General features: G+C 39.5%; 1 protein-coding gene across 1 annotated transcript in view; it reads left to right on the plus strand.

The window, feature by feature from the left end:
* ASPSCR1 (ASPSCR1 tether for SLC2A4, UBX domain containing) overlaps positions 1 to 14,267 on the plus strand; it is a 57,645-nt gene that overhangs the window by 5,424 nt on the left and 37,954 nt on the right. Inside the window, exons 4-9 of the mRNA XM_073684143.1 lie at positions 364 to 467; positions 1,500 to 1,560; positions 2,540 to 2,613; positions 2,712 to 3,216; positions 3,585 to 3,724; positions 5,001 to 5,082. Of these exons, the coding sequence (XP_073540244.1) occupies positions 364 to 467; positions 1,500 to 1,560; positions 2,540 to 2,613; positions 2,712 to 3,216; positions 3,585 to 3,724; positions 5,001 to 5,082 (966 nt within the window). The remainder of the gene's footprint in view (positions 1 to 363; positions 468 to 1,499; positions 1,561 to 2,539; positions 2,614 to 2,711; positions 3,217 to 3,584; positions 3,725 to 5,000; positions 5,083 to 14,267) is intronic.

Genomic DNA, 14,267 nt, shown 5'->3' on the forward strand with positions numbered 1-14,267 from the left:
TAGTTTTCCCCAGGTACTATATGCACTTGGCTGCGTTTCTGCTACTGGAACGACGTGGTGTCCATATTAATGTCCAGCTATATGGCTCTATATAACGGCTATGTAATGTGCATTATAGTTATTTAACATAAATTTAAAACTGAAGTGGCAGCTCCCGCTCTGATAGAACTAGTGGATCCATTCCTTTAAATAGCTGGGATCTCATACTACATTGGATGGATAGACACAACTTTCCCTTCTGGTGATAGCTGAAAAAAGACAGACTTGCAAGATCCAATATATATAAAATTGTTACAGATTTTGCGGTCTCTTTATTCCTCCAAGAACTTAAATAAATGTCCATTTTCTATCTTCGTGTCCTAGAAAGTTCGAGTAGCATTGCAGTTGGAAGAAGGGGCAAGGTTACTGGATGAATTCCTCTGCGGCCAAAGTCTTTGGGAAGTCCTGACCCATTTTCCACAGACTAGGTAAGTGCAGAATCCATTAGTTATGTATTACTACAATATTATCCAATAGAATGCATGTATATATTAAAATAGTGAAAAATTAAGATGTTGTGTTCAGCAACTAAAAAGCACATTACCCTTTTGCTGGAGAAAGTCGACATGTTAGACTGTCTGTTCAGTAATGCTCATGACGTAACCTGATAGATGTTCCAACATGTTCAGTATTTACGCTAAGTAAGCTTCAGCATTCACTGAATTTGTCCATAGCCTTTACTTATTCCACTGAGGCCAAAAAAGGTTATCCTTTTAGCCTCCTTGGAGGTAGTATGGGCTGACATACCAATTTTTAATTGCAGCCGACTGTCTTTCCCTACACAATATACCAATGCAGTAATAAGATTCACCGCCAACTACATAGCACTGGCAATTCTACACATGGAGCCGACACAACAATATAGCAGTACAAGGCATAGATAAGCATCCAGTCGGTATTGGTACCTCAGTAATATCCTTCTGTTGCATTGGCAGAATATTTCTACCTAGTTATATATTTTTGTAGTTCAACTGGTTAAAAATTCAGTGTTTCGCATCCTTCTTTTATACATGTGCAAAAGCCAAATTTTCAGGATGCATCTTCGTCCACTATGTGCTGAGCTTTTTCGCCATACAGGAGTGGAGCAACTCTTGGGAACAATCACAAGATGGCCTACATGGATATAAATCTTACAGGTTTTTTTGTGACTTTTCCCTTTAAGGAGATGGATTTTGCAGTTGTAAAAGGCACAATGGAACATGCTAGAAAATGGCAAGTCCAGTAAGAAAGGAGAAACACCTGTAATTAAGAAAGGTCTCTATAGAATGGTATACAAGTTGTGAGATGCTGTCTCCAGGACTATATTAGACAGTTTCAATCTAAAATGCTGTTTATAGCACTGTGTTTGCCCAGGTTCTGGTCTTTCTGGGAGGTTTGGGTACTCTGACTCTCAGCTACACAGATGAGATGATTGTCTGATTTTTAGGTTTAGCTTTAGTGATGTTGTTTCTATTTTTCAGGGTGTGTTTGGAAGAGATTGCTCCTGGAAGCATTGCCGTATGCATTTATATGCGGGATGAGGTAAGGTAATGCCCAAGCAGGAGAATACAGCACCAGACAGCTCGTTAATGAGTAATTCATTTACGCCTGTGTTTCCAGCTCACACCTCTCTGTGTCCTCAAATCCCAAGAGCTGATGTACGACAGTGGCCAGAGAGTCCCATCAACAGGCTTTGAAGTTCTAATAAAAGTGCATCATTAAAATGGGCTTAAAAGGAACACAGATGACTTCATTATACAGTTGGCATTGCGCTGTGTGTGCCCAACTTCTTCTAAAAGCTCATGTTAGAGCAAATGAGAGAGCCACTTGTATCCATGGACATTTGGGTTGTTACAGGAATGTTTTCATCAGTATTTCTAATGTGACTCCATTTACATTATAGTCATCAATTCCTGGAATATGTTCTACTATGGGGCTGGCCACATTGAGACTAGTTATATATATATTTTTCATGTGAATGCATTATAGGGATGCTTAAAACAACAAGCCCTCAATATTTGCAGTGTGGATAAATAGCATTCATTCCATTATTTTGGACACATCCTAAAATGAGAGCTGAAAGGTAAAGAACGCCAGAAACCTGTGATTGTTTCTGTAAGGTGACACAGAAAAAGAAATGCTGTAGTTTCTTCACAAATCCATCGCAAATGTACAATTGCAAATGTACAATGAATTGGTAGAGAAAGACATGTGTGTTCCTTGTAGATTGCGACACGGATTTGCTGAGGATTTCACCAATTGCTGTGCAAAGGTTAAAATCCATGATGTACCAATTCATAGCATGTCTTCAAATCTGCTGCAGAAATCAAATAAAAACCTCATTCACTTGTGTTTTTTATCAATGCACAACGATTCTGAACAAGGCCTTCAGAAAAGGCCTTGATGGTCCCATGGTGAAGTGAAGGATCAGGCAGGTTGGCTTTATTACACATACAGGATTTTGGCTGCTGTGGTAGACTGTACATGGCAAATATAGTCCTGATGATATATTATCTCTCAGGTCTCAGGTGAGCAGTCATTAAGACAGACAACCCTCCAGTCTTTGGGTCTTACAAGTGGAAGTGCCATAATCAGGTGAGAGTGTTTGCACCGACTAATCTATTCCTTACTTAAATATCCAGATTTTTTTAATGGCCTTCACAAAATGTAATAATAACATATATCCCTTCAAGGTTTGTAGTGCGGGAGAATAAGCCTTCTGGAAACAGGCAGCCTGAGATACTTCAAGAAGAAACAAAGAAGAACACTTCTGCCCATAAGACTGCGAGAGAAAGTCCTCCAGTAACCAAGAAAGCAGTACGGGAACCTAGTGCTGCTGATCAGAAAGAGCTGCAGTCCAGTGACACTATGAAGCTAGAGCCTAGTGCTGCTCTTTTGCAGGCAGAAGATGACGGGTTATCATCAGCACAATCTATCAACCAAAGTTATGTGACAGACGGACGGCCTGATTTGGAATGTGACAAGCCTGGACCTTCCTCTGTAGGCTCATGTAAATCATCTGCTCAGCCACAGGTGACTTCATTCCTGCCTTTTCAAGGTGGTGGCCATCGTCTAGGAGGTGCCAATGTCCCTACAGAAGCTAATACGCCCAATGCCACAGCCCAAGAGCCTTTCCAGAGTCCAGGCCCTTCTAAGGCAAAGAAATCCAAGACTTATGACAATGAAAGTGATTCGGGGGTGAGCACTGGAGAATATTGTAGGGATTATCTGATATTACATTGGGCTAACACTTATTACATCTAAGGGGTTTCTTTGTGGATATAATATTGATGGCCTACCCTCCTATCTGCTGAGGGGACATCTGGCACCCCTGCTGATTGAGGAGTGGCAGTGATCTCCGTGTCCGCTCCATTATTTACCAGTCAAGACTCTGTACTTTCAGTATTGGCTGGGCCTGGTGTTACAGTTCTGTCCAATTATCAGATACATGCCACTGTGCCTGGGAAATAATGAAGAATTAATATAGTGCTCTTGCAAAATCCTTCTAAGATGTAAAATCTGAAAATTATTGTGATTTTATTTATTTTTATTTTTTTTCTTTTTAGCCAATAGACAGACAGAGCCTTGTGTGCCACTTGGATTTGGAGGAAAGTGTGAGTGCCAGTTCTCTGGAGCTCCCAGATAACTTTTTTGAGGTCACAATGGATGATGTAAGGAGAAGATTTGCTGAACTCAGAGGTGAAAGGTGAATAAACCTGTTTTGTTTTTCTTTTTACTTCTATGGAATCACAGTTTTTATGAAGGACACTGTGGAGAGTTTGTCTTGCACATTTTCTGACCCTGACATTATATATGTGTGTTAATGGCATCAGCTGCAGAATTTAGTTTTAGTATAATGGGAATGGTATATGTTGTAAATTATATGTCAATAATTGACAAATACAGAGTATTGAAAATGCCTAGAGAGGTATTCTGGTTTACATAAATTGCCATTTATCCAGAGGGTAGGTCATATTTATTGGATGAATGAGGGTCTTTTTACCCCTGTTTTTCCGTGACTGCAAGCTCACGTGCAGGGGTAGTTAAATGGGGTGGCTGGTCACATGCACCCTGCCGCTCCATTCTGCTGAGCCCAACCGCGCCATTCTGCGTCGATGGCACTGAAGATAGTCAGGAGTAACCTCGGCTCAGCTATCTCTGCCAATATCTTAGACTTTGAATGGAGCGGTGACCAACTACTCAAACTCATCTTGGCTGCGTTCTTGCAGAATTGGGAGAAGGGGGGAAGCGTCACTCACACTGATCTAACTATTATTACCTATCCAGCAGATAGATGAAAAGTTAGATAAACTGGAACCCCTTTTTTAGGCATTTTCACTAGTCTCCATACTTGTCAATTATTGAGACTGTATTTGCTACATTTTACCTTTCACATTATAGGATTCTTAAAAGTAAAATCTGCAGCTTGTAAAATCATGTCTCCCTTGTTGGTGAATAGTGTATTTACATAGCAGTTAATTTATGCTGATGTTGTGTAGAAGAAAGGAAGACAGGCCCAAACAATACCTTGAAAATCCACCTTAATTCTAATAATACATGGTCACAATCGGTATACTTGCACAAATGGGGCTTCATAGGTGATTTATACCAGTTGCCTTAGATACCCTTTTCATAGTCCTGAAAGTTGTCTGACCGTTACTAGGCCATGTAATTACTTGCTGATCGTGGTGGTCCTGGCGCAGGGATCCTCACTGATATAGAGAATGAATAAGTGGTCTCCCAGCTCCTCTTCAAGAGTGACGCTGTGCAGAATATTACAACTCTGCCCTTTTCTGGAGAATGGGACTTAGTGGCTGTGACTTGCTGCAGACAGAATTCCCCTTTTAAGTTGCCATAAGATATTTGTACAACAGCTCTGGTTCTCCACTGAATGTTAGCTAGCATTTAATTCTACTCTTTAAAAGGTATAGAATTTTTTTGAAGCAGCTTGATCACCTGTCTAATATAATTTTTCTCATTAGGAAGCGGCTTGAAGAAGCTCCTCTACTGACTAAAGCTCTGAAGGAGGCACAGCAAAAGGAGAAACTGGAGCGTTACCCAAAGGTAGGATCTTGAAGACTGCATAGTTTTAGACTAATTCATCCATAGTCCCTAACTATAACCTCAAATTTGTCGGTACTGGGGGCATTAAAAATATGGATTAGACAAGAATCAATCATCACTGTGACAACTGATCTCTTCTTGCCCTTTACACAAGCCGATAATCAGCAAATGATTGTAAGAGTGCGTGTTCCCTATTATTTGCCAGTATAAATATTCTTGTAATTACACCATGAACTACAGTAGCAAAGCGCTCAATCATTAGGTGATCAAAAGTCCAGCACATCCATAAAATACCAACTTTCTTGTAGATCAATCCATTAAAATGTAATACGCAAAGCCTTTGATTGATGAGACGCGTTTTGAACTACACAAGTTGTTTGTCACAGCAATAAAAAAAAGTTTTGATTTTAGGGATGTGTTGGACTTTTTATCTTTTGTGTCCCTGACATTGGGGTAGTTGATCCCCAAAGCAGCTGCTAGTGCTCTACCAAACAGAAAGGGTGCATGCAGTCATGCATTTCTTAGATGCTGGTTGATAACAGAAACAGTGGCGGTCAGGTCCATAGGCTGGATACAGTGATGCAGCTCAGCCCCATATGGACATTCTCACACTCCCCTATAACCGTGCCCATTTCGATAGGCAGGCAATAATGGTGGATAAAATAGGCACCCACTATACCCACTTCATTAGTCCATATACTCTGCTGTTCTCATGACACATAGACCGATCTAAGTCATGAAGCCCAAATGCAAGTTTAGTTCAGATGATATTGTCTTGTTTTGGACCTCATGTGTCCCGTTGTTGCATTTGGTGGTCTCGTTCTGTTGATGGTCTGCGTCTTCTCGACGGTGAGGTTGTGGTTCTTAGTTGTTTCCTCTTCACAATGACAGAACTTATATTTACAAGGAAGGTGACAGTGCCATGACTGCGTCATGATGGAAGTCATCAAGCTTGTCAATGATTTGCATTGCATAGGCTCCATTTTTTGATCCTGTTGGGCATCGTTTATTCTCCAGCGTCCATGCCAGTGTAAAATAGGAGACAAATGAAAGATATGGATCAGTGCAAAGGGATTTACCATCCTCCTCTCTCCATACCTGGCACCATTTGCAGCCAAGTCATTGAATGGAACCAAAAATATCATCTTCTAGGACTATCTTATAGGGCATTCCATATACCCGATGCTGTGTGAGCCTGCTTGTATAGCATTCGGCTGTTGCAACCAATTTAAATCTGATACACAGATGTTTCCGCTATAAAGTTTTCGGATTTAACCCTCTGGATATTTTAAGCAGAATATTAGTAGTTAGTAAGGGTTTGTTTACATTGGAGGCTTTTACTGGGTAATGCTCCCAAAGTATACTTCAGATGGAGAAAATATATATATGTACAGAGAATAGCCTTGCTTGCAGGTCCAATTGTAATAATACTTACACTGATTATAAGTATTTGATAGCTTCATTTATCCATAATCGGGCAATTTGCAAATATGAGACTGTCCCTTTTTTACTGGTTAGATTTTGTAAAATCACTATACTGGTAACAAGTTTTCATACATGTTCATAAAAATGTTTTCAATTTCTTAATTCATTGTTGCATTCCTGCTTCCCTTTTGAATAATTTTAAAAGATCTGATTGCTGTCAGTGAATAAAACATAATTGCCTAAATTATTTTTCTGAATTTTGTCCGGCTCCTACAGTCACGCTTAAAGTCACTAGGTAAAAGTAACCAGTGTTTGCTCTTATTTTATTCCCACTGCTCTCCTGAGTAAGCAGTTGTTTTTTTTTGCCACACAGTTCCAGCCATATGACTTTTTTTTTTTTAGTGCTAATTTTCATGTTTTTTTTGCAAGGGGGCGTTGCTCACAGGGTAATAATTTACCCTAAATAGAAGTTCCATAGGAATGAATTTGGAATAATCCTATAATAATGGGAGACTATTTCACATTTTTTATAAAGTTAGATAATCTTTACTGTATGATAGTAAACATAATAAAACATTAAAATACAAAGGGTAAATGTGTCAGGAAGGAAACAAGTCCTATAGTATACCTTTATTTTAATCTTGAAATAGTCCACCATAGGTTGCAGTTGCAGCAATAAATCTTAGGGGAAAGTGCAAGTAGATATCAACCAAAGGAAACTGAAAATCCAAGTGGAAACTAACATACACAAACTGCAATCCACTAGAAGTGTTCCTCATTGTACTACATTGGTTAACTTCTCTAACCTGGTTCTCTTCCATGTTCAGTGTCGGACTGGGGTGCCAAGGGCCCACCAGTAACCAACTCTAGGGCCCAACTTTTCAGCTACATGCAAATGTGACATTATCCTCAATCACAAATTTATATAACCATGAGCTGGGTAGATTGTTAAATGAACAAGATGCTGCCTTTGTCTGTACATAGTGATTCAAGTATATAGTGCCAAGTACTGCTCATATAAGAGGGTGGTGGCCCACTCTTCCACATGGGCCCCCCGGAGGGTTCTCCTGTGGACCAGTCCGAGCCTGTCCATGTTTATAATATGATGGCTGTTCCTGTTTATGATTATACTTTCACCTGAAAGTAACGCTTCTATGGGATTTATCATATACTATATATGCCTTGGGAGACCAGGCTTTAGGTGATCTTACGGGTTACCAGCACCATATTATGTGAGTTGCAGTTTCCACCTGGATTTTGTTGGAGGATTTCTTTGAATCATATCTACTTGCAGCACTTGTACTTTTCCCCAAGATTTATTGATGCAACTGCAATCTATGGTGGTCTATTTCAGCACACCCTTGCAGAAATCTTAAACACCTTGACCTACACTCACTCTCTGAATCCCTTCACCCTCTTACAGACATTAGTTCCTTACATGATGCAGACGTTGCTGCCACTTTATACAACACCGCTACAGCTGCAGCTCTCAATTTGGTCGCCCCCCTCACACATACCAAAGCTCGCACAACCAACAGACAACCCTGGCACACCATCCTAACTAAAGAAATGCGACGGGCCTTATGGGTCGCTGAGCGTAGATGGAAAAGGTCCCACACCAATGAGCACTTCACGGCATTCAAACAGTCCCTCACTACCTTCAAGTCCACACTCACTGCAGCAAAACAAACATACTTCTCATCTCTCATATCCTCCCTGTCTCACAACCCTAAACAGCTATTTAACACCTTCAATTCTCTCCTGCGTCCCCCAGTGCCTCCTCCCTGTCCTATTAATTCAGCCTAAGACTTTGCCTCATTCTTCAAGCAGAAGATTGACACCATCAGACAAAGCATTTGCCTAAAATCCCCAGCGCCCCTCCTCATATCCACTCATCCCTCCTCTTCCAAAACCACCTTGTCCACCATTACAGAAGATCAACTTTCCTCTTTACTTTCCAAATCACACTTCACCACCTGTAAACTTGACCCAATCCCGTCCCATCTTGTCCCAAACTTTACCACTATCTTCATCCCCACCCTAACCCACCCTTTCAACCTGTCACTAACAACTGTCGTCTTCCCCTCATGCTTCAAACATGCCTCAATCACACCCATCCTCAAAAAGCCATCCCTTGACCCATCCAAAGCAGTCATCAAAGCAAAAGGTGGCTACTTTGAAGAACCTAGAATATAAGACATATTTTCAGTTGTTTCACACTTTTTTGTTAAGTATATAATTCCACATGTGTTAATTCATAGTTCTGATGCCTTCAGTGTGAATGTACAATTTTCATAGTCATGAAAATACAGAAAAATCTTTAAATGAGAAGGTGTGTCCAAACTTTTGGTCTGTACTGTATATAGAACACCTATCAGATTAAACATTAGTTTTCAGTGAAATGGTAGTTTTTGTGGGGTAGTGCACAGTGGTTAGCACTATACTGTACCTAAGTGGCTCAAGGAAAGACTACCCGCGACTGATGACAAGTCATAGACTCCTAGAGCTCAGTGATGCACACTCTGCAAAGGCTAGCGTGTCTGGTCTCACCCCGCAGAGGAGCTACTACAGGACAAATTGCCGAAAACGGTAATGCTTAACATCTCCAGAGGCCTTTTCTGAGGCTGATGTCAATGCCAGGCATGCATACTGAAGAGCATTTTCTAATCATGCAGTTTATATCTGCAGGGTTATTTTTTCTACATAATTTCAAGGTGACTACAGGTTTAATCTGTATTAGGAGCCTAGAATAGAAAAGCCCAAATTGCATATCAAATAGAAGGATATTATGGGGATTCCTATGTGTGCCACATTGATATTTCTCATTTTCCTCTGAAGTTGACTTTTTTAATTTTTTTTTTTTTTTTTACCAACCCTTTAGTAATTTGTCTATTATTAGGCAGTAACGTGATCCCAATTCCAAAACTGTGAAACAGGTTTTATCAGGCAATCTGAAAGTGCGACTGTGATCGTCAGAGACTGAAGACTCCCAGCGCACAAGTATGCTTTGATCTGGATTTAATGGAAAATTTGTTGTTACCTACTAAGCACTTCCCATAATTGAGGATGTTACAGATTCTTGATGGATAAAGTGAGAATTATCAGAAATAAAGATTATTTTAGGAAAAAGGTCTGGAGAGGCTACTGTATAAAGAAAGCATCAGTGTCCTCCATTTCCCTTTTACAAACAAAAAAATTAATGATATTTAAAAGACAATGGTCATATTGGTCCATTTACTATAATCTGCTATTGTCATGGATAGTTCCTTTTAATTCTTTAATTTGTGGCAGAAGTGATGACATACAGATTTACAGCTAGGTCTAGAAACTAGGTCTAGAAATATTTGGACAGCGACCGAATCTTCATGATTTGGGCTCTGCATGCCACTATTTTGGATTTAAAATGAAACAACTGGGCTGCAGTTGAAGTGTAGACTTTCAGATTTAAATAAAGGAGATGAACAAAAATATCAAGTGAAACGTTTAGGAATTGCAACCATTTTTCTACCAAGCCTCCTCATTTGAAGGGCTCAAAAGTAATTGGACAAATTAACTTTATGATAGTATAAAAAATGAACATTTTAATTTATTGTAGAGAATTTTCTGCAGGCAACGACTACCTGAGGTCTGGAAGCCATGGACTTCACCAAACGCTGGGTTTCCTCCTTTGTGATGCTTTGCCAGGCCTTTATTGCTGCTGACTTCAGTTGTTACTTGTTTGAGGCTTTTTCTGCCTTAAGTTTTGTCTTACTCATGTGACCTGCTGCTCGATGGGGTTTAGATCTGGTGATTGATTTGACAATTGCAGAATATTCCACTTCTTTGACCCAAAAGATGCTGCAAAAGCAACCCAGGAGTTTTTTAAGGCATTGTCCATCTATACTGTGAAGCGTCGTCCAATCAACATTGCTGACTTTGGTTGAATCTGAGCAGAAAGTATCTCCCTGTACACTTCAGAATCCATCTGACTGCTTCTGTCTTCAGTCACATCATCAATAAACACTAGTGACCCGGTGCCATTGGAAGCCATGCGTGCCCATACCATCACACTGCCTCCACCATGTTTTACAGGGGATATGGTGTGCTTTGGATCATGAGCCTTTCCAAGCCTTCTCCATACTTTGTTTTTCCTATTTTCCTGGTACAGGTTGATCTTAGTTTCATCTGTCCAAAGAATGCTTTTCCAGAACTGGGCTGGCTTCTTTAGATGTCTTGACTAAGTCTAATCTGGCCTTTCTATTTTTAAGGCTGATTAATGGTTTGTACCCTGTGGTGAGCCCTCTGTATTTGCCCTCATGAAGTCTTCTTTGTATGATAGACAGTAGACTTAGATACTGAAACACCTACTTCTTGGAAGGTGTTCTTCATTTGGGTGGATGTTGTGAAGGGATTTTTCTTCACCATGGAAAGGATCCTACAATCATCCACCACTGTTGTCTTTTTTTAATTCACTAGCTCACCATTAAACTATTTTTTTTTTTTTGCAGAATGTACCAAACTGTTGATTTGGCCATTTCTGCTATCTCTTTGATGGTTTTCTTCTTTGTTTTAAGCATTTTTGATGGTCAGTTTCTCTTCCATTGAAAGCACATTTGACTGCATAGTGTGGGTTCACAGCAACAGTTTCCAAATGCAAATTCCACAACTGGAATAATCTCCAGACCTTTTACCTGCTTACTTGATGATGGATTAACAAAGTAATAGCTTGATCTGGATGAATTACTGATTCAATAACTCCACTCAGTCAGGAGGCCAGAATGAGATAGAGAACTACCTGACTTTTACAGGCCTGTCATTTCCATCCTTGGGCAGCACAACTATTACCGCCTCCATATAACGACTTTGGTAACACCCCTGATAAAAATTCATTATTAATCATTTCCAAGTAGTTCGGTAATATTTCTTCCTCAAAATATTTATAGATTTCTATCGGAAGGCCATCCGATCCAGGGGCCTTGTCATTAGCCATTTTCCCAAAGCCTGATTAATTTCTTTCAAGGAAATTGGCTGATCTAAAAAAAAATTTAACTTTATTCTCCAGAGTTCTCCCTGAGGGTAATTCGCCAAATAATGGTGTGCGTAATTGACCTTTGACAAATATAGATTAGAATAGAAGCTATGTAAGACCTTTAAGTCCTGACTGCCATATTGTCCTCTACATCCCTCAATAGTCTCTCCCCTTCTCATAGAATTCTACGTTTATTATGGGCCTGTTCTAGTTGGAATGCCTGAAGCTGTTTTTGCAATTCCTTCCACTGTGATAGATTTTTAGGGTTATTATTTTGAATAAACAGCAATTCAGAATCCCGAACTCTGTTTTTCTAGGTCTACCCCCTTCTTTTGTGAGTTACATAGGTTGAATAAAGTCCTAGGTCCACCAAGTTCAACCTACCTCCAACAATTGTACATTTTGTCACTATAACCCACAATGTTGTGCACTGAGGAAATCATCCAGTCCTTTTTTAAAAGCTGTTATAGTGTCTGCCATTACTACCTCTTGTGGTCGGGTGTTCCACAGTCTGACTGCTCTAACTGTAAAGAACCCTTTCTTATTTAGCTGCCGAAATTGCCTTTCTTCCACCCATAAGTTATCCTTAACAGACTTTATTTCTCTTTTTAACGCGCCCCTCAAGAAGGCCTTCATTGCATCTCATACCACGTTTATATGTGCCAAGCCCAAATTAGTGGAGAAAAAATTCGATAGTTGCACCCTGACATTTTTACACTCAATAATTTTAAGCCAAAATGGATTAGGCCTCCATTCCTGAGAGAACCTAGACCTCATCGGATCCACCTGTAGCTGAAACCATAGGGGAGAGTGATCTGAGAACGACCTAGGAAAATATACTATATTAACGAGCCCCAGAATCATAGAAGGATTACATAGTACTAAATCAATTCTTGAAAGGGATTGATATGTCGATGAGGCACAGGAGTAGACTTTTGACTTCTTTCCAGATATCAACCAGGCCCACCTCCTTAATAAGTAAAAAAGGGGAAAGACTGCACTTCTGGCTGGGGTGGTTCAAAAGTAGAATCCTAATCCATCAGCAGTGTGTAAGAAAACTTGGCACTCGTTTGGTGTGATAAACAGGGAAACAATTTTATTTGTATGTCCAGACAAAAACTAGAGACATTTTGGTCAAAACTTGACCTTCATCGGTCAGTTGGATAGGAAAGAAACTGCAAATACTGCGCAGGGTGAGGCTATGCAATGTCCACCGCTATGCAAGGCATTGCAATGCTTTATAACAACAATCAGAGCCTTGAAAGTGAAAATCCCATAGAGGGACTCAGTTAAAAATATATATATATATTGTACCCATAAATAAGTATTTTTATGTAAAAAAAATAAAAAATAAATAAAAAAGTACACACATTTGCTATTGCCACGTATTTAACGACCCGACCTATAAAACTGTCACAGTGGTTAACCTCTTCAGTAAACACTGTAAAAAAAATATTAAACGAGGCAAAAAATTATGCTTTTTCATCATGCTGCCAAACAAAAAGTGGAATAAAACGCGATCAAAAAGATGAATGTAAATAAAAATGGTATCTCTGAAAACGACAACTTGTCCCGCAAAAAACAAGCCACCTTACAGCTCCATCAGTGGAAAAATAAAAAAGTTATAGCTCTCAGAATGCCTGCGATGCAAAAATAATTCTTTTTTCTGTAAAATAGTTTTTGTGTAAAAGTGCCAAAGCATAAAAAATTATATAAATGTGATATCGCTGTAATCATACTGACCCGAAGAATAAAGCTGCATTATCCATTTTACCACACGAGGAGAACGTCATAAGAAAAACCCAAAAAACAATTCCTGAATTGCTGGTTTTTGTTTATTCTGCCTCCCAAAAATCGGAATAGAAATTGATCAAAAATGGTATATACCTGAAAATGGTACCAATAAAAACTTCAACTCGTCCTGCAAAAAATAAGCCCTTACATGACTCTGTCGGCAGAAATAGGGAAAAATTATAGCTTTCAAAATATGGCGATGCAAAAACTAGTTTTTGCAAAAAAAATATGTGTCTTTTAGTGTATGACAGCAGCCAAACAGAAAAAAACTATATAAAATCTGGTATCACTGTAATCGCATCGACCTGAAGAATAAAGTCATCTAATCACTTTTACCACATGAGGAACTGCGTAAAAAATAAATAAAACCAATTCTTCACCTGCTGTCGATTTGTTCATTCTGCCTCCCAAAGATCACACTAAGGCTCGGCAAACAATCATCCTCTTGAATGCTGAGCGCTTACACCGGGGTTTCTGTGTAAATCTTTGAAATACGTGATTCAGACAGACCCCCAAAGGAAGATTCCCTATAATGAGGCAGGTGGAGTCACTTTGGACGTGGTCTGGCCTATGATCCAGAAGAGTGTCTGTCTTTTTAGGCGTGCATAAAAGATTGGTCCTCAACAGGTTTGTGCACTTCTGAAAAGCAGGACACCGCTGAACAGAGGCCAGAAGGAGTCCAGAGTAATTGTTGTCTCATTATTATAGTGATTGGATTGTACTGTGCAATTTCTCCTGTTACTCTTGTGAAAATGCTAAATTTGGGGCAAAAGCAACATTTTTGTGGGAAAAATTAAAACGTTTATTCCTTCCATATTGCTGTAAATCCTGTGAAGCACCTAAAGGGTTAATAAAGTTCTTGAATGTGGTTTTGAGGATTTTAAGTGGTGCAGTTTTTAGAATGGTGTCACTTACGGGTTTTTTCTGTCATATAGTCTCCCCGAAATCACTTCAAATG

Source organism: Phyllobates terribilis, unplaced genomic scaffold, assembly GCF_046119375.1.
Source record: "Phyllobates terribilis strain yellow unplaced genomic scaffold, ASM4611937v1 Scaffold_5__5_contigs__length_657084704, whole genome shotgun sequence".
NCBI lineage: Eukaryota > Metazoa > Chordata > Amphibia > Anura > Dendrobatidae > Phyllobates > Phyllobates terribilis.